The sequence below is a fragment of the Macrobrachium nipponense genome, chromosome 14 (genome assembly GCF_015104395.2).
Source record: "Macrobrachium nipponense isolate FS-2020 chromosome 14, ASM1510439v2, whole genome shotgun sequence".
NCBI classification, from domain to species: domain Eukaryota; kingdom Metazoa; phylum Arthropoda; class Malacostraca; order Decapoda; family Palaemonidae; genus Macrobrachium; species Macrobrachium nipponense.
This window is the reverse complement of record NC_087207.1, coordinates 34,840,223-34,859,330: the sequence shown is the minus strand read 5'-3', so window position 1 is coordinate 34,859,330 and position 19,108 is coordinate 34,840,223. Positions and strand designations below refer to the sequence as shown.

The 19,108-nt window shown below is 40.2% G+C and overlaps 1 protein-coding gene across 1 annotated transcript in view; it reads right to left on the bottom strand.

Annotated features, from left to right (window-relative positions):
- Window positions 1-1,789: 1,789 nt before the first annotated feature.
- Window positions 1,790-19,108, bottom strand: part of LOC135226456 (uncharacterized) — a 116,213-nt gene continuing 98,894 nt past the window's right edge. The window contains exon 3 of the mRNA XM_064266049.1: window positions 1,790-3,118. Coding sequence (XP_064122119.1) covers window positions 2,039-3,118 — 1,080 coding nt within the window. The 3' untranslated portion in view covers window positions 1,790-2,038. The remainder of the gene's footprint in view (window positions 3,119-19,108) is intronic.

Sequence of the window (19,108 nt, the reverse complement as noted above, 5' to 3'; positions counted from 1 at the left end):
AAGATCGAAAGGGAGACAGAGAAGTAGATGGCAAGATCAAGTGAAGGAAGATATGGAGAGAAGAGGCTTGATGGAGGATGATGCCTTTGATAGAAGGCAGTGGAGAAGGCGCATCAGGCAACCGACCCCTTAATGTAGGGATAAGGTGGGCAAGAAGTTATGTACTTATTCAAGAACTGAGTATCTCCAAGTTGTGTCACGCCTTATAAACACTGAAGAAGATAACCACAGGTGTTTACATTGAAAAACTTCAGCAGGTATACTTTCTAAATTAAAGACTTTGAAATCTTAAGCTGTCCTACAGTTTTGAGAACCAAACTGTGACAATTACAATTTCAGACCCTTGCATATACCACAAATTCATTCATGTATTTACCACATCTGGTAAAGCACATTTGTTGTTATTTGCTTTGCTTGTGTCTTTTCTCGGTTAAGCTACAGAGCATATTATGGGAATGCCGTATTTTTTCGAAAGTTGGTAAGAAGAGGGTTCCTTACCCAGTTAACTGTAGCAGTGTGATTTTTGTGTAATCGATCCTACAGTGTTTCAAAATTTACTGTAATTATTTCTGTACCAATTTTGATTTTACAGTAGTACTTTTCTATATTAACGATGAGATTAACATTTTCATAATGTATTCCCAAATTGTGAGTAATATTACAGTTACTATAGTGATTTCTACTGAGTAGAAGAGTTTCTTACTGAGTAGAAGAGTTTCTTACTTGATTAGAAAAAAAAACTTTTTATTTCTAAACACAATCTGCTATATTAGCCAGAAAATGTTAATACTGGATATACCCAAGACATATGACCTCCAAGATTATGTTCTTTTTATCACTTTTCTGAAATATTCAGGGACCTTACTGTATGCTGCTCAAGTGTGTTACCAACATTCCTATAGCAACATGGCATTTGCAATGTCACTTTCATGGTTAGTCTATTCTGCAATTTCTTGCATCAACTTTTTAGTGTGCTTAGCTGTCCACCTAATAAGTGCTTTACTTCCACCAGTTTTGATAATGTGTCAAACCACCAAGGGGTTGTGAGTTTATTAGGGAGGTTGGGGACATGAAGGTAAGTAATGGAATGATGTGATGCAATTCGTTTCCTTGTGCTTTCATATATATTGATGTTGAATTTCTCATGTGCAATCCTTGGGTGTAAAGCTACACTCAAAGATCCCACCTTTTAATCCATATTCTTTTCTCAGAGATCTAAGGTATATGTTGCTGCTATTTGTTAATACAAACCTTTAAGTGATTTCTATATGGATGCTGTTGGGTACTTGGTACTAAATCTTCAGCAATTTTAAGAAATGTTCATTTTCAACATACAAGCCAAGGACAAAAGCAAGCAGCTATGGACTTAAAAATTAATAAATCTAATAATGTACGTACATACTATACGTACATCTGAGTCACTATGTACTCAGTTTAACTACAAAATTAGTTATATTAAAGAAAAAGCTTATATGTACTGGAAAAGTTGCACACATTATATTTGCAAGGCTATTTTCAAAGGAGGACTTTAAATCTACAATGCAATTGATAAAGCTTTGGCCCTAACTGTACAATAATAAATTTTCCCTAGATTTACAGAACTAATATCTCTGGATAAATATCACATACCATGACAAATTATATGAACATTAGAAACAGTCATTCAACAGTCGCTACCACAACCAAATAACATATCCAAATTCCTCAAATAATTGCATAACTCCTACTAAGCAATCCTCAATTAAGTAGCGGAGATAAAAATTTTTAGGGGTAGGACTAAATGAAAACCTTGTAAACTCTTATGTGTAATTTTAAAATATTCACTTTTAGTATACAAAATTTCTATTAAAATTATATGAAAGTATGAACATTGTTGTTTAATGTCTTTATAACTTATTAAGACAGGAATAGCAATGAGTTACGGTATAAAAAAATAAAATAAAACAATACAAATTTTTGTTGTGTCTTCAAAATCTTCCCTTAGTCTTGAAATATAGTATTGGATAGTTTACAATATTCCTCTATTACCTATTTTAATTTAGTCACTTTCAAAAACCCTTGGGTCATTGAGGAGAAAACTATCAACAGGCAATAGAGGAATATTTGGAGGAGTTATTTTACTCTTAGAGGTAATCATTAATCTGCCATGAAACAGACTTTTTCTCAACTTGATATCAACGAGAGAGCTTTCAGATGTTTCAACATCAGACTTGTTGTCTGGCATACCATCATTTTCTGTTTCTACTTTATACTCTGTTCCATTTTCATCATTTCTTTGGTTAGGCTGGTCTGATGAACAGCTCTTCTTCTTTGTTTTCTTAACAGGCAATCCAGAAATACGAATCAACTTCCATGGCACTGTAGGTTTTTTCACAAGTTTAGGATTGTATGAATACTGGCTAGAAAAATGTTGATATTGACGAATAACCGTTTGAACTTCTTGGTGGATATAAGTTTTGTTTCCAACATCTGTTTTATCCTCTGACAGCTCTTGCGTTTGAGTGTGCACTGAAGAATAAGATTTACTATCTATTTCATCCTCTGTTTGGGAGCCCCTATTATGTAATTTTTTCTTCCACATCTGAGTCCATTTATTGTGCATTAAACTCAGCATCTTGGGGGTTACTTGCGATTCCTTTGAAGAAAACAAGGTACCTGTCCCATGAAATTTCTTGACAATTTCTGAATTATAATCTTTGGTAAATTCAATTTTATTTCCGCCAGTCTCTTTACAATTAGTACCAGGTTTGTCTTCCGTCTTTTTCAACTTTCTAACTTTGTCAGTTTCCCCAGAGTGCTTCCTTTTCTTGGAATGAGATTCAGATGCAGCAGCAATATCTAAATCAACATCATTCTTCGACACCTGTCCAGGACACTGCGATTCCAACTCACTGGATATAAAATAGTCTGATTTTTTTTCAACCACTTCATCTTTTAATTTCTTACTTTCAAAGTAATTTGCATTACTTTTACATAAACCTTGTAACTTACACAGAGATTTGATGTCTAGAACTGGGGCAGTATTTGTTTCAAGGATATGAAGTGTTGCTAAGAGCACCCAGTGAGACCATTTATCCGATGCATGTAATGCCTTCCTATACAGCACGTTAAACACCATCTGAAATACAAGTTAATCAACTCACCAAAAATTTTAAAAGATTGTATAATCTAAACTATTGTAATAATTTTACACCAAATCACTAATGCACAGCTTAACACAGATTCCAATTTTAATCTTATAATACATGCTTTCAATAAATACCTATCACAGACAAAAGTAGGACTGGGTCCTGATAGTGCAGTATTCTCAGCAGCACCAGATGATATTCTGGAAAAATTCTCTCGGCATACAAAGACCATACATTTATACATTTAATAATAGTATGGTGTATGCTGTCACCATAAAGTTATCAGGGCCAAGGTATTTTCCTAAAGTCCTGAGATAGCAATCAAAACTGCTATCATGAACTAATAAACCTAACCTGACTGTGCCCTTTGAGGCAATAACAAACAAGCAAGGTGGAATAAAAATGCCTGGTGCCATCTGATGGATAACTGATGCTACAAGCAAAAAAAACTATTTAGGAAAAGTTGTCACTTCAGATAATTATAAACAAAATTTTATGCCAAAAACTAAGATCTCTATGTATATGGGTTACTATAGCTGGTTCACTTAAGGATGTTTTTCAGCTATTTTTTTCTAGTTTCTTTGATATTTATGTTTTGCTCCTAAATTCCTATATAGGGACTACTCTCACACTGATATTAAAACAGTATATGAAAAAAAAAACTTATTTCATGAAGACATATGCCCCGACGATCGATTGCCGAGCGTAAAGTTTTGCCATGTACCGGTATGGTAAGTACAGTAATGTACTGTATTTTGCTAACGAATACAGTAATAGCATGAAAACATTCTTAACTTAGAGGTTGGTTTCCAATACATACTGCATATCATAATAGTGCTTGATAAAAAAAAATACCATAAGAAACATGGTTCTTTGATAAAAAATTAAGTCAGTTTTTGTTTTCAGTTGATTCCCAAACATTCAAATTTTTTATGGTAAGATACTTGTACATATCTTCTTTATTTACTGACCAATTTTCACCATTTATAAATCATTTTATTCAGAATTTGAAACTGAAAAAATGTATCAAAAATTTTCTACATTTGTATGCATATTTTCTATGATGAATTTTGGAAACCAACATTGCATGAGTGGTAGTGAAACCTTGTGCACTAGCCCTCACATGATTATGAAATATATAAATTTCTTTAATAAAAATTTTCAGCTTGAAATCCTGCATAAAATGAGACCAAAACCATAAAAAATTGATGCATAAATAAGAGAGTTATTAACGATTATATTGTTGCAGTACAGTATAGACAGAAACCATTCCCTTAAGGTAGATTCTTGGGTGAGCCTTATGCTTATGAGACAATAGGCCATGATACAGGCGGTCCCCTTATGACGCCAATGACAGAGACTTGTCCTGTTATGGCTCCAAAAATCGCCGATTTTATAGCGCTGGACAAGCCCCATAAAACCGGATCGCCAATAACCGAGTCTCCCGATAACCAGGGACCGCCTGTATAGAAACAACAGGTAGCCCCACGCGCAGGTCCTGTGTATTTTTATGTAACCGACCATCATCTGTGACGCCACACAAACTGGTCGAAGCGACAATTTATTGATGTACATAGGGATAATTGCCTTTATTACACTTCTGAAATGTGATTTAATAAATATCCCTCCATAGATTTCAGCGATGAATAAAATTTTGGACGTCCAATATTGTAGTTCAAGTGAACATCGATACTGGAGAAATCAAATATAGGCGAAATTTTGCACAAATAAGGTTTCTTTTGTGTGAAACTTTTAGAGACTGATGGGATCCTGGAGACTGAGGTTACAGGATTTTTTCCACGGTTTTTTTAACTTCCCTGTCTTGGCCTTGTGTGTATTTGGAACTTCGTTATCAATTGCTTTAAAGTTTAATTCTTTTTTTAAGTTGTCTGTTGGCACGAGTCCACCTTACAGTTCATTTATTTTGTCAACTTTGCATAGCGTAATTTTGTGATAAAATTGTGAGACCCAATTTTATGACATTAAATTATGTTAATTTAACAAAATACATAAACTGAAAAGCACTCATGCCAATGAACAACTTACAAAAGGAAGGAAACAAACTTTTAAAAAAATTGATAACAAGGCCAAGACAGGGAAGTTTTAAAAAATCGAGGAAAAAAATATGTGACCTCAGTCTCCAGGATCCCATTAGTCTCTAAAAGTTTCACACAAAAACAACCTTATTTGTGCAATATTTTGCCATTCGATTTCTCAAATATCAATATTCACTTGAACTACAATATTTAATATGTCCAAAATTGTATTCATTCCTTAAATCTATGGAGGGATATTTATTAAATTACATTTCAAAATATAAAAAAGGCAATTATCCCATTTTTAAACATCTGACTTACCTGGTAGTTATATATATAGCGTAAGTCCCTGTGACGTCACGGCAGAATTTCAAAACTCGCAGCAATCGCCGATTGGGTAGTCAGGTGTACCACCTGTGCGCCCTCTACCCAGGTACCTGGAACCATTCCAACTATTCCTCAGATCTTCCCTGCCGCCGTTTCGGTGACATCGTGGATTTTCGCTCGCTTTGGCCCGTGCTTTTTCGCAATTGGTTTGGTGAAGTACACTTTGGGTTTGGCTTTCACTTGTTTTGGAATTTGTTTATGGGATTTTCTTGGTGCTGTTTAGATTTTGTTGGTTCGACCCTTGCTTGTCTTTATCTCTCTCTGACTTTTCCTATATGTCTGACTCTTCGAGTGTTAGGAGGGGTGTGAGGGGATGTAAGACCCGGCTCCTAAAGCCGCCTCACTCCATTTGTATGAAATGTAGAGGTAAAGTTTGCAAGTTGGATGATAGATGTGATGAATTTATAGGTTTGGCTGATAATGAGTGGATGGAATATGATCATTATGTGCGTAAACTTGAAAGAGACAGGATCAGAAGGAGTAAAAGTAGTATGTCTCGTTCTTCTAGGGATAGTTCTATTCCCCGTGTTAACGAGCCTATTGATCCTTCCCCTGTAGAGGTAATTCCTGATCCCACTCTTGATAAACCTAGTTGGTAGCCATTCAAGCTCTGGGCGAGAAAGTAGAATCTCTCGCAGAGGACAGGGCAAAATTGTGGTCAGACGTGAGGGAGTTGAAAAGTGCAAGTGCTAGTGCTAAAATCAGTGCAGTGGAGGGTGTGCCCGCTCGGATCTGTCGTGCTCCTAGTCCTAGACCTCTTCCAAGCTCACCAACCCCTGTGAGAGGGAAAGTCGACCGACGAAGGGAGGCGAGAGGTTTTAGCTCCCGAGCGGCCGTCCCCTCGAGCGTACCTGTTGATGATCCCCAGGACGCTCACCCTCGCCATTGGAAAGGCGAGGTTAAAGTGTTTTCTTCATCGTCTGATGACGCAGTACCCAGAAGGGGCTGGCGTCAGGCTTCGAAATCTAGACCCCTCAAAAGACAACATCCAGTAGAGCAGGACGCCAAGCGTCAAGAACTGCCAGGATGTAGTCATTGGAGCAGCCCGGAGCGCTTCCCTTCCAGCTCCAATATTTGCTCTCCTACCAAGCTAAGACACAAGATGTCGCACAGGCGGCCGTCGTCTTTGGTAGGAGGCAAGGAAATATCGGACGGGGGGAGGCCTTCGGTGCCGGCAGCAACTCCAGAACACTTCTCTTTCGACTACGATGCTTGCTCTCCTACCAAGCTAAGACACAAGATGTCGCACAGGCGGCCGTCGTCTTTGGGAGGAGGAAAGGAAGTATCGGACGGAGGGAGGACTTCGGTGCGTGCTGCAACTCCTGATCGCTTCTCTTTCGACTCCAATGCTTGCTCTCCTACCAAGCTAAGACGCAAGATGTCGCACAGGTGGCCGTCGTCTTTGGTAGGAGGAAAGGAAGTATCGGACGATTGGATGCCTTCAGTTCATGCTCCAGCTGCTCCTGCGGATTGGCATTCATCTTCAGGACGTTCGTCTCTAGCTGAACAGGATGAAGAGAGAGATATTGATGTTGCGGCTTCCCCAGTCTGTCCCCAGCAGCAAAGAAGCTCCGCAAATTTCTTACTGCAAGATTTGCAGCAGAAGCTCTCCTCATTAATGCAGTCTTATCAGCCTGCTACAAGCAAAGACAGCATACGTCAAAAGCTTGGACGAAAAGCTGGACGCCAGGACGTCATGCCTCAAAAGCTGGACGCCAGGACGTAGAGCATCAAGGTTTTCAACACCTAGACGACAGACGTCAACATTCTGGACACCAGGACGCCGAGCGTCAAGAGCCTGGACGCCAGGCGTCGAGATTCTGGACGCCAGGACGCCAAGCGCCAAGATTCTGGATGCCAGGCGTCAAGATTCTGGACGCCAGGACGCCGAGCGTCGAGAGGCTGGATGCCAGGATGCCAGGCGTCAAGAGGCTGGACGCCAAGATGCCAGGCGTCAAGAAACTAAAAGCCAGGACGCTGATCGTCAAGATTCTCGACGACAGAGCACCAAGAGTCAAGAAGCTGGATGCCAGGACGCCAGGCGTCAAGAGGCTGGACGCCAAGTCGCCAAGCGTCAAGTATTTGAACAGCAGGACGCCAAATGTCAAGAAGTTCGACACCAGGAAGCCGAGCGTCAGGATTCTCGACACCAAGACACCTGCAGGCGTCAAGAACATTCTTTGGAAGCACCGACAAAGCATGACATCGCTACGTCGGTTATGGGTCGATCGGAGGAAGGGAAGGATAACTCCCCCCCTTCTCCTTTTGGTCCGATGAAAGACTTTTCCGACGAAGAGAATCAAAGAGATCTACAGCCTTCGTCAGACTTGAAAAGACTTATGAAAGTTTTCACAGAACTTTTTCTGGAAAACTTTGTTCCAGCTGCCCCTCGTTCCCCACCTTCAGAGTTCACTTTAGGGAAGGCAACTAAGAAGTCCAACTTCACAAAGATGGTGTTATCACGCTCTTCAAAGAGAGCATTGAAAATTATGAAGGAATGGATGGACACGAAGAGAGACCAAGGAAAGACAGCTTTCTCATTTCCTCCGGCCAGATTAGCGTCCAGATCTAGCATCTGTTATGATACTGGAGAAGCTCTCGGTCTGGGAGTTCCCGCTTCTTCCCATGGGGACTTTCTCGAGTCTTGTGGACGCTTCTCGTCGCATGGCCATGGGAAAGATGAAGGTTTTTTGGTCATCCTCTGAAATGGACCACCTCCTAAAAGGGATTATTTAGAGCCTTCGAGGTGTTTAATTTCTTAGACTGGACTCTGGGATCTTTGGGGAAGAAATTAGAAATTTTCAAGTCTGCTGATACAGAAGAACTTGTTCACCTGATGTCTTGCATTGACAAAGCTCTTCGAGACGGGTCGAACGAGCTAGCGGCTCTTTTCTCTGCGGGAATCCTGAAGAAAAGGGCCCAAATATATTCTTTCCTTGCTTATGAGGTCACGCCCATTCATCGGACCTGCTTTATGCGCCTCTTTCAGCACAAGAGTTGGTGAATGAGGTCTCCTCTGCCTTAACCCAAAAGGCCATGCAGGACTTAATATCGAAAATCCCCGATAATTGTTTTTACAATAATCGGGAACCTTGCCGAATGCTCGAATTCCTGGAATTTCTAGCGTTTGCAAGAACAACTGCTACTGAAGTAAGAATATCTCTCAGTAGACGACCAACCCTGGAATACAGAAGCAAACATCCAGTTTGGCTTGAACTTTCATCTTCGGGTTTTCTGTTTTCACTATTGAAGCTTTCCTTAGGGGAAGACTTCTCCTTCACTCTCTTGACTAGAGAAGGAAGGGTGTAGATTTCCTATCCTTATTCTCATTCCTCGAAGGGAAAAGAATTTAGGATGGAAGTCGTTGTACAGAAACCTACAAATATATGACGTATATTACCCTCGAGACACGATTCTGTTCAGCAGTTGAATTGTCCGGGGGGTAGTCGCATACCGTAGTTAATTCTACGGTTTGTGACCGAGACGACTAGTATCCTAATGGAACTGCAACTCGGGACTGTCTGCATCTTCCCAGGAGTTACCAGTTTCGATATTTAAGATACTTATGGTATGGTCACGACAACACAACCTCAGTTTTTTGTATTTACCGAAATCCGTTTCATTTAGATATAATTGCTCGAGCATAATAGATCCCATTTTTAACGCTCAATTATTCTAGCCGAACGCATTCCTTCGAGGAATGGATTACCTGGCAACTCAGGATAGCGAGTGAGCAAGAACTATCTGAGTAGGGGGCTGCAGAAAGACAATCCATTACCAGCTGGCTCTCCGAGATGCACGGTCAGCTTATGTCTCTCTCCCCTACAATGATTGACCACCGAATCTTTTCTCTGTCCAACAATATCGGACTTACGTCTCCGATTAACAGGGATTCTCGCATACATGAATGACATCTTCTGCATCCCCTAGGATATTGCGAGAATTTTCATCTTTTATGCTTACCGCACGGTAACAGAAGTCTTTACTAGTCTCCCGCTGCATCGCATTGCGATAATGTGGAATGTTTTCTTCAAACATCTGAGTTTGTCTTCAAAATATCTTGTATTTGGAGGGGTGCAATTGTTCATTGTTCACCCCGAATTGACAGATATATACGGAAGACATTGCCTGCTCCCCGACTTGCCAGCTCTACTTCCAAATGATCAGCCCATGAGAAGTAGTACTTCCCTGTGTTTTTCATTACTGTAAACCGCCCCGCTTTCATTGCAACTACAACCCCTCACCTTACAGCAATGAAATAGCTGTTAGCGTTTTCAGTCCTTTGTAAGCGATATATGATAGCGCAAAAACAAAATTTCATATATAATTGTATTCAAATCGCGCTGCGAGCAAAACGGTTACGACAGTCTCGGCTTACAACGTTCCGAGGTTACGACGCTTTTCAATTATATTCATCAGATATTATTTCCAGGGTTACGACGCCTACAACACTCGTCTGGCAGATGAAATATGACACCAAAAATGCAAAATAATCAATATTTGAAGATTTTATAGATGAAAAATGCCATAAGAATGCAGTTTACATAGTTTTCAATGCACCCAAAGCATTAAAAGTAAGGTTTTCTTAGGATTTTTGACAATGTTCCGGCTTACAACAATTTTTGGCTTACGACGCGTCTCAAGAACGGAACCCCCGTCGTAACCCGGGGACTGCCTGTAATTGCATTTTTCGACCATTTCGGTCGAGTCAAAGTTGACTGAAGGTTGAAATTTTGGCACTTATCGTTATTTATATGAAAATATTTCAAAACTGATAAAAGCTACAACCATGAGTTATTTTTAGTTGCATTCTACATGAAATGGCGCACATTTTCATATATAATACTCCATGTAACGGCTAATTTAAAATGGTGCAAAAATTATGTCAAAGTGACGAAATAATTTCTGAGATGTGTCGTTGATACTTTTTAGTGCGATAAGAAAGAAATTCATGCATGCGCTCCTGCGTATCGATTGTAAACAAAACAACGCCTGATCCGTGAGCTCCCAGCAACCCCCAAGGTGCGTGATTCAAAAGTTTTTGCCTAGTAGGCCACTAACTATTTTTCCGTGAATTTTTAAACTTTTTATATTGACGTACCATACGTCCAATCGGCACCCAACAGACAATTCATATCGATGTTTAATACGTCCAATCGGTGTTAAAGGGTTAAGTAGAGGAAAAAATCCGCAATCTGGGCTACAAATGTCTCTGAAGAAATATGATGTGATGTCTGAGACACCATCTATGGAAGACTGCCTACTTCAACTGGTAGACGTTGAAAGTAGACTGGTGTCTGCACTTTGCAGTAGCCTCTGCAGCTACTCTTGAAAAACCCTTTGCTTAGAAAAGTTTTCCACAGTCTGAAGCCTGTCAGAGTGAATGTGGAAAACCCTTGGTGGTATCTCCTGAAATGCAGTTTTCTGGGTAGCCACGGATTTGGGGAACAGTTGCAGTCGCAATCTGCCGATTTGGGAAAGCATAGACGGTACGCTAATTTTATACTGCATGTATGATGTGACCCCTTTAAAATTAGCTTCAAAATTAGGTTTCAAAAGTCGCATAATATGCGAGTATATACGGTATATACTTAAGACGCCTATAAAAGAGCTAAGAACTGTCCTTTTTGTTATTTCAAACTCAAGAAAACCCAGTAAAATGCTTATACCAGTACCTGATTTTTTAAAATAAGTTTTATCACAAAAGGTGAATCTAATTATGAAACCGATATGAAAATACAGTAATTTGTGGATATTTCTCATAGTTAAATATCATGAATATGTGAATTTGCTGAGAATAATGGGCAGATATGGTCCACAGACACATCAGCAAACACGCGAGTCCGCAAATCTCGAGAACACGAATGTGGGGGGTCCACTGTAGTTTAGTGTTACCCACAAAATTTTTCATTCAAGCTGCCTGTAATGGACCATACTTGGTCCTGCAGGATCTTAAATGCAAAAAGGAAATGGAACTGGAATGAGTGGCAGAAATTGAGACAAAGGAGGAAGGAGCTAATCAAAAACTAGAAAAATGGCCATAAACTATTTTATTAACATCAACAAGTCACAGTTTACACATTATATATAAATGAATCAGTAGCAAAGGTTTTATTTAATAAACAGAAATGAACCAGCATATAAAATTACCAATTTAAATTCATACTAATGAGATTAATTTACATGAAACAAAATCAACACTGTCAGTACAAATAAAATATCACAAGCATGAGCAACAAGTAAAAATATTAACTGTACAAGTGACCAGCAAAATAGACAGTTAAAATATAAAACAAAATCAATAATCATAAGTGCTGCATATAAAACATTACCAGAAAAATCAATGATAATACAAACTATCAAACCAACATAACGATGGTTGCTGTCTCGATACAAAACCATCTATGTAGTTACAAAATCATGAAAACACTTAACATATGCCCACGTCCTAACTATCAAAAGTAACCATAAGGATACAAGGATCAGATCACCCTCACGGACGCAAACACCCGAGACATCAAGACAGCATCTTGCTGTCGAACAGGAAAAAATCTTCACACCAGATGAACAAGGCAGAGTCATTGAGACAGCCCTTGGCTGCCAAACAGAAACACACAAACAATAGGACGGGGTCACCCTCCAACAAGAGGTCACACATAAGGATGTCAGTCCCAAGGACATCCAGGTAATTATACCTGGCACTGTTCATGCAAAGACTGCTCTCTGACTCAAGCACTGGAGATCTGACTCACAGACCAAATACTGACTGGTCAGTACTCCTCAATACCTTGCTACTGACTGACATCAACTAAAAAATATAAACAAAACACCAACAAGTAAGGCGGCAACAAACACAACAAGGGAACAAACTTTAAACAATTGTCACAGAAAATCAACTGTTAATCCTTGTACTGCCATATAAGTAGGACTTACAGCTATGTAATTACTTAGTAAGTTACATATAGTACAAGAACTATAAACATATTGCTAGTTCTCTAAGCTACAGACGAAAATATGACACTGTGCAAGCCGCTTAACTCCAGGTACCAGCCAATCAAGAGGCCACCAAACAGATGTCTCGTAGGCATAGGGCTTACCCAAGAATCTACCTTAAGGGGGCCGGCCGGAACCTCTATATATGGAGGTATAGGGCGAAAAATGCAGTCATGAAAAAATTCATGGAGCTTCATATGGCAATTGAAAATACGTATACGAAATATTTCGTCAAAATTCCTCTTACTTTCGTAGTTACAGGGTAATTAGTTAACGTAACTCAATAAGCCTAAAACATTGATCCGTACAAGAAAATGCAATATTTCTTCTATTATCGTAAATTTTGATAATTATTGTCAAAGAAATTGGGAGAAATGGCATCTGTAGACATTCCCCGAGTCGAGAAGGAGACTTCAGGCCGCTCAAGCTACCAGTCCTGATTCATTTAGTGTGATCACAGACGTCACGTAGTCTACACGTTCGATTTCACGTCTGACATTCGCCTGCTTTCACGTATGTTTATGTATGTTTCGGCAAGAATTTCATCATGCCAATGAGGAAAAGACAAGGGAAACATCTCGCTAACATACAGACGAAGAAAAATCGCTCAAGTATTATTACAGAATATCATAATATATGCGTAGTTAGTGAAGAGAGAGGGGAGGGTTGCTTAGTAACGTCTTGCTTGACAGCACACGTCACACTGTGCCTAAGGCTACGATCTTTGAGCAAAGAGATCTTCATTTATGATAAATAACAAAGTTTTGTTTTTTTAATACCCAAAATGGAATATGAAATTCATAATAATCATGATTTATTAAACTGTCTTTGTAAAAAAAGTGTACGCCTTCGAGTTTCACCTCTTGACATTCTCTTGCAATTACGTTTGTTTATCTTTGTTTCGGGCAAGAATTTCATCATGCCAAAGAGGAAAATACAAGGAAAACATCTCGCTAACACACAGAAGAAGAAAATTCGCTGTAATAAGCAGAGTTAGTGAAGGGGAGAGAGAGAATTGCGTAGGAAGGAGTGCCCCATCTTGCCTCAAGCAGTGCCCCAGGCTGCGATATATGAGCAAAGGGATCATCATTTATGATTAAATTATGATAAATAAAATACTTTTGGTTTATTAATACACAAAAAACAAATATACATTCATAATAATCATTATTTATTAATAATGTCTTTATAGAAATACGAAGGAAAACTTTGAACGCCCGTATCTCAAAACTATACTTATTGATCTTCAAAATCTATCTTCTCACTTAGTTTTAAAGCTATAACATTGGAATTTGGTATATAACTCAGAAAGACATTAAAGAACAATCAAATAGAGCCCTTTTTTCCAATTTTTATTTCGTATTTTTTTTATAAATTTTTTTCTCCTGATTTATAGGGTTTATTTTTTTACCATATTGAAAAATTCATATCTAGCAAAAAAATGACTTTTAGAAAAAAAACTCTCCATTCGATTGGAGGACTACATCAGGTCTATATATGGTAGTAATCCCAGGTCTTAATATTAAATATCAAGGGAGGAGATAGAATTTGAAAAATGGTTATTTTCGGGATAAATCGCCCTGGCGTCACAAAACCGAAGGTCAGAGGCGAAAATCATATGCGGTTTGGAGGCGAAAATCATATGCGGTTTGGAGATGTCCCAAGTCACCTTATTAAGTGGTATGAATATCAAAGTCCTGTCCTTAAAAAAGGGCATTAGCCGGCCGGCCCCCTTAAGTGAGCCAGCTATACCCCATGAACACCATTCCCCTGGGAAGCAATCCAATTATCTTAGGAGAGGGGGATGACCCAGTATCAGTATGCTGTCCTTTTTGCTTTTATTAGTATAATAAAGTTTTGTATTTTATCTGCTAATAGTATAATGCCACTTGGGGAGTGTTTAGTAAGGTTCTTTGTTTATCCTCCTAACTGGCCTGTTATTTTTAAACAAGCTGTTATATCTCTCTTTTTGAGTGATGGCACCTTTACAACCCACCACCCTTCTCAAGGAGTTTATGTCTTATTCCATAAAAGATAAACAAAGAATCCTTTTTCTGAGCCGATGATGGATGTTGCTGTGGTTGGCTGCTACATTGGATTGCCTATGGAACTACCAGCTGCAATTATTGCACTCTGCTGTCATTGTGCATTGAAATTATTTGGATTACCTGTCCTGTTAGATTGCAGCAAGCCCTGCTGTTTTAGCCATCCTTCTGGAATTATTTGGCAATCATCATCGCCCTTGGCTCAACGGACCTCTGTTACTTGTTGAGGTCATCAGCTTTAAGTGGTCACGATTTAGGGATTACTGCTGACTTGGCCCTGTCATCCCAACCTACCCAGTATTTATTGAATTTAGTTAGTTTGTAGTGTTAGGATCGTATCAGGACAATTACCCCCCCCCATCATGACTACCCCCTATGACAACTACCCCCCTGATCAACTCATTTTATAAATGGTTAAGCATAATTTAAATGAAACTGATAAAATATAGTTTAAAGTATTTTTAATGTATACAAATACATTTACATACAAAATTCTTACAAGAAAGTTGAAAAGTCATAAAAACATTAAAACACGTTGAAAAAGTCATAAAAACATTAAAACAAAAAGTAAAAAGAAATAGCTTAAAAATGGTATTTTCATTTTAAAATAAGTTTTTAAATATACTGACCTGGTAGTTACATATATATAGCTTTATCCCGCCGATTTGTCGCGCGCACGGCAGAAATTCAAAATTCGCGGCTATCACAGATAGACGGTCAGGTGATCATACCTGTGCTCCCTCTACCCAGGTACTTGGAACCATTCCCATTTGCCCTCAGAAATTCCATGCCCCTGTTCTCAGAGGGGAGGAGGGAGGGACCTTCTATATATGTAACTACCAGGTAAGTATATTTAAAAACTTATTTTAAAATGAAAATGATATTGTTGATACAATAAAGTTTCATACATACTTACCTGGCAGATATATACATAGCTAAGACTCCGTCATCCCCAACAGAAATTCAAATTTCGCGCCACTTGCTACAGGTAGGTCAGGTGATCTACCGGCCTGCCCTGGGCGGCAGGACTAGGAACCATTCCCGTTTTCTATCATATTTTCTCTCTTCCACCTGTCTCCTGCGGGGAGGCTGGGTGGGCCATAATCGTATATATCTGCCAGGTATGTATGTATGAAACTTTATTATATCATAACAATATCATTTTCATACAATCAACTTACCTGTCAGATATATACATAGCTGATTGGCACCCTTTGGTGGAGGGTAAGAGACAGCTACTTATGGAATAGACAGGTAAACAACATATGTTGTAGGTACAAATAAACCTTGGTTCCTACCTGATAGGTGGTAGACTTTGTGGCTGTTGCCCAGGAGTCTGCATCACCTCAAGAAACTTTAGCGAGATATATGATCTATGGCCAAGAGTTCTTGTGGGTCTGCCGATGGGGTCTTATTCGCTTACTCGGCAGAGCCTGAAAGGACTTTGTCAATGGGTGCTGATCCACTTATATGACAATACACCTTATGAAGGAGCACACAACCAATCCCGACCACCTGATCCTAACCACCATGTTAGTATTAAAAATTGTTCTGAGTTATCCCCAAACTCTTCACAACAACCATAACTCAAAAACCAACTTACACACGCACACACAATTTTCAAAACACAAAAAAAAAAAATAATGATAATAATAATAATAATGATACTCATCTAATAAGATATCACAAGAGTTCCTTACTGAACAATAGTGACTGGCCGCCAGTGCGACGTCTGCACTTAGTCAGCAGAAAGTCTAGAACATATCTAATAGACGTTACGTACCATTTAAGGATTGGTGTTAGCTCCTATACCCAGGATCGTATCCGCAGACACGAAAGGACCCAGAGAAAAACATTTCTCATAGGTCACACGAACGTCTTTCAAGTAGTGAGATGCAAACACTGAGTTACACCTCCAATATGTCGCTTCCAAGATATTCTTTAGCGACATATTTCTGTGAAAAGAGAGAGACGTCGCTACTGCTCTCACCTCATGTGCTCTTACTCTCAAGAGTTTAAAAGAGTCGTCAGTGCAGACTTTGTGAGCGTCTGTAATGACGTTCCTAACAAAAAAGGCTAAAGCATTTTTGGACATAGGTCATGAAGGATCCTTAACAGAGCACCAAAGACCTTGTCTAGAACCTCCCAACTGTTTCTTCCTCTGCAGGTAGAACTTTAGAGCTCTTACTGGGCAAAGAGACCTTTCAGCTTCTCTACCGACGAGACCCGATAAGCCTTTAACTTCAAAGTCTTTAGGCCATGGATTCGAAGGATTTTTGTTCTTTGCCAGAAACAATGCTTTGAACGAATAGATGGCCGAGTCTCGTTTGAATCCAACTTTATCATCAAGGGCGTGCAGCTCACTAACTCTTTTAGCTGTCGCCAGTGACAAGAGAAACAAACACTTTTTCATTAAATCTCGAAACGAGGCCATATGAAGAGGTTCGAACCTTCCAGAGGACAAGAACTTCAGGACAACATCGAGGTTCCAGCTAGGAGGAGATGTATTCTTAGACTTCGTGGTCTCAAAGGATCTTATAAGATCGTGTAGATCTTTATTATCTGCAAGCTCTAGGCCTCTATTTCTAAAGACGGCCGAAAGCATACTCCTGTAACCCTTTATAGTGGATACAGAAAGATGTGATTTCTCTCTCAAGAATAACAGAAAATCGGCGATTTCGGTTACAGAGGTACTGGAGGAGGATAACTTCTTCGACTTACACCATCTTCTAAAAACCTCCCACATGGATTGATAAACTCGTATAGTGGAAGTTCTACGGGCTCTAGCGATCGCGCTTGCAGCCTTGCGAGAAAAGCCTCTCGCTCTGACAAGTCTTTCGATAGTCAAAAGGCAGTCAGAGTGAGAACGGGGAGGTTCTGATGATACCTCTCGAAGTGCGGTTGTCTGAGAAGATCCATCCTTCTTGGGAGGGATCTGGGGAAGTCTACCGTCCACTCCAGTACCTCTGTGAACCACTCTTGAGCAGGCCAAAAGGGGGCTATCAGGGTCATTTTCGTCCCCTTCGAAGCCACAAACTTCCTTAGCACTTGTCCCAAAATCTTGAATGGGGGAAATGCGTAGACGTCTACATGAGACCAGTCTAGAAGGAAGGCGTCGACTGTTAGAGCTCTGGGGTCTTCTACCACTGAGCAAAAGACTTCCAGTCTTTTTGAGAGGAACGTGGCAAACAGGTCCACATGAGGAGTCCCCCATAGAGACCAAAGACTCTGACAAACTTCTGAGTGGAGGGTCCATTCTGTGTGAAGGACCTGGTTCCTCCTGCTTAGCCTGTCTGCCCTCACGTTCCTTACTCCCTGAACAAACCTCGTCAGGAGGGAGATGTTCCTCTGGGAGGTCCACAGTAGAAGATCTCTTGCGAGTTCGTACAGGAAAAACGAGTGTGTCCCTCCTTGCTTCCGAATGTAGGCAAGGGCGGTGGTGTTGTCCGCGTTTACTTGGACTACACTGTTTGTCACTAAAGGTTCGAAGTTCTTTAGAGCCAGGTGTACGGCTAACAGTTCTTTGCAATTTATGTGCCAGGACACCTGAATTGCATTCCAGGTGCCTGACACCTCTCTCTTTCCTAAAGTTGCTCCCCAACCTTTTTCCGACGCGTCGGAAAACAATACAAGGCTTGGGTTCTGCACCTCCAGGGAAATACCCTTGTTCTCCTTTAGTGGGGGCAACCACCATTCCAAGTGTTGTCTCATCACCACTGGAATGGGAAAACTGTCTGAGAGAAGTCCTGTCTTCTAGTTCCACGATCTTTTGAGGAAGAACTGAAGAGGACGGAGATGAAGTCTTCCTAGAGGAAAGAACTGTTCGAGCGAGGAAAGGGTCCCTAAAAGGCTCAACCATTCCCTCGCCGAAGTACGTTTTTTCCTTAAGAAGAGAGAGACTTTCTCTAAGCCTCTCACGAGTCTCTCTTGAGAAGGAAATACTCGAAAACCCCGAGAATCCATCTGAATCCCCAGATAGACCAAGTTCTGGCTGGGGATCAGTTGAGACTTCTCGAGGTTCACGAGTAATCCCAATGTTTTGATCAGGTTTAGGATCAAAGCAAGGTCCTCCAAACACTGTCTCTCTGATCTGGCTCTGATGAGCCATCTCGCCACATTTTTCATCAGGCTTGTGAAGACCTGAGGAGCAGTGGAAAGGCCGAAACACAAGGCCCTGAACTGGAAGATCCTTCCCCCGTCATGAAACGGAGGTACTTCTTCGACGAAGGATGAATCGGGATGTGAAATAGGCATCTTGGAGATACAGAGAAACCATCCAATCCCCTTGGCAAAGAGCCGCAAGGATTGACGCAGAAGTCTCCATGGTGAACTTCTCTTTCTGAACAAATTTGTTCAGAGCGCTGACGTCTAGAACTGGTCTCCAGCACCCCCAAGGCTTTCGCAACCAAGAAAAGGCGATTGTAAAACCCCGGGGAGTTTTGATCCAGTACTAGTTCTATTGCTCTCTTGTCCCACATCTGATCCACCATTCGTCGAAGAGTATCTCTCAGAACAGGGT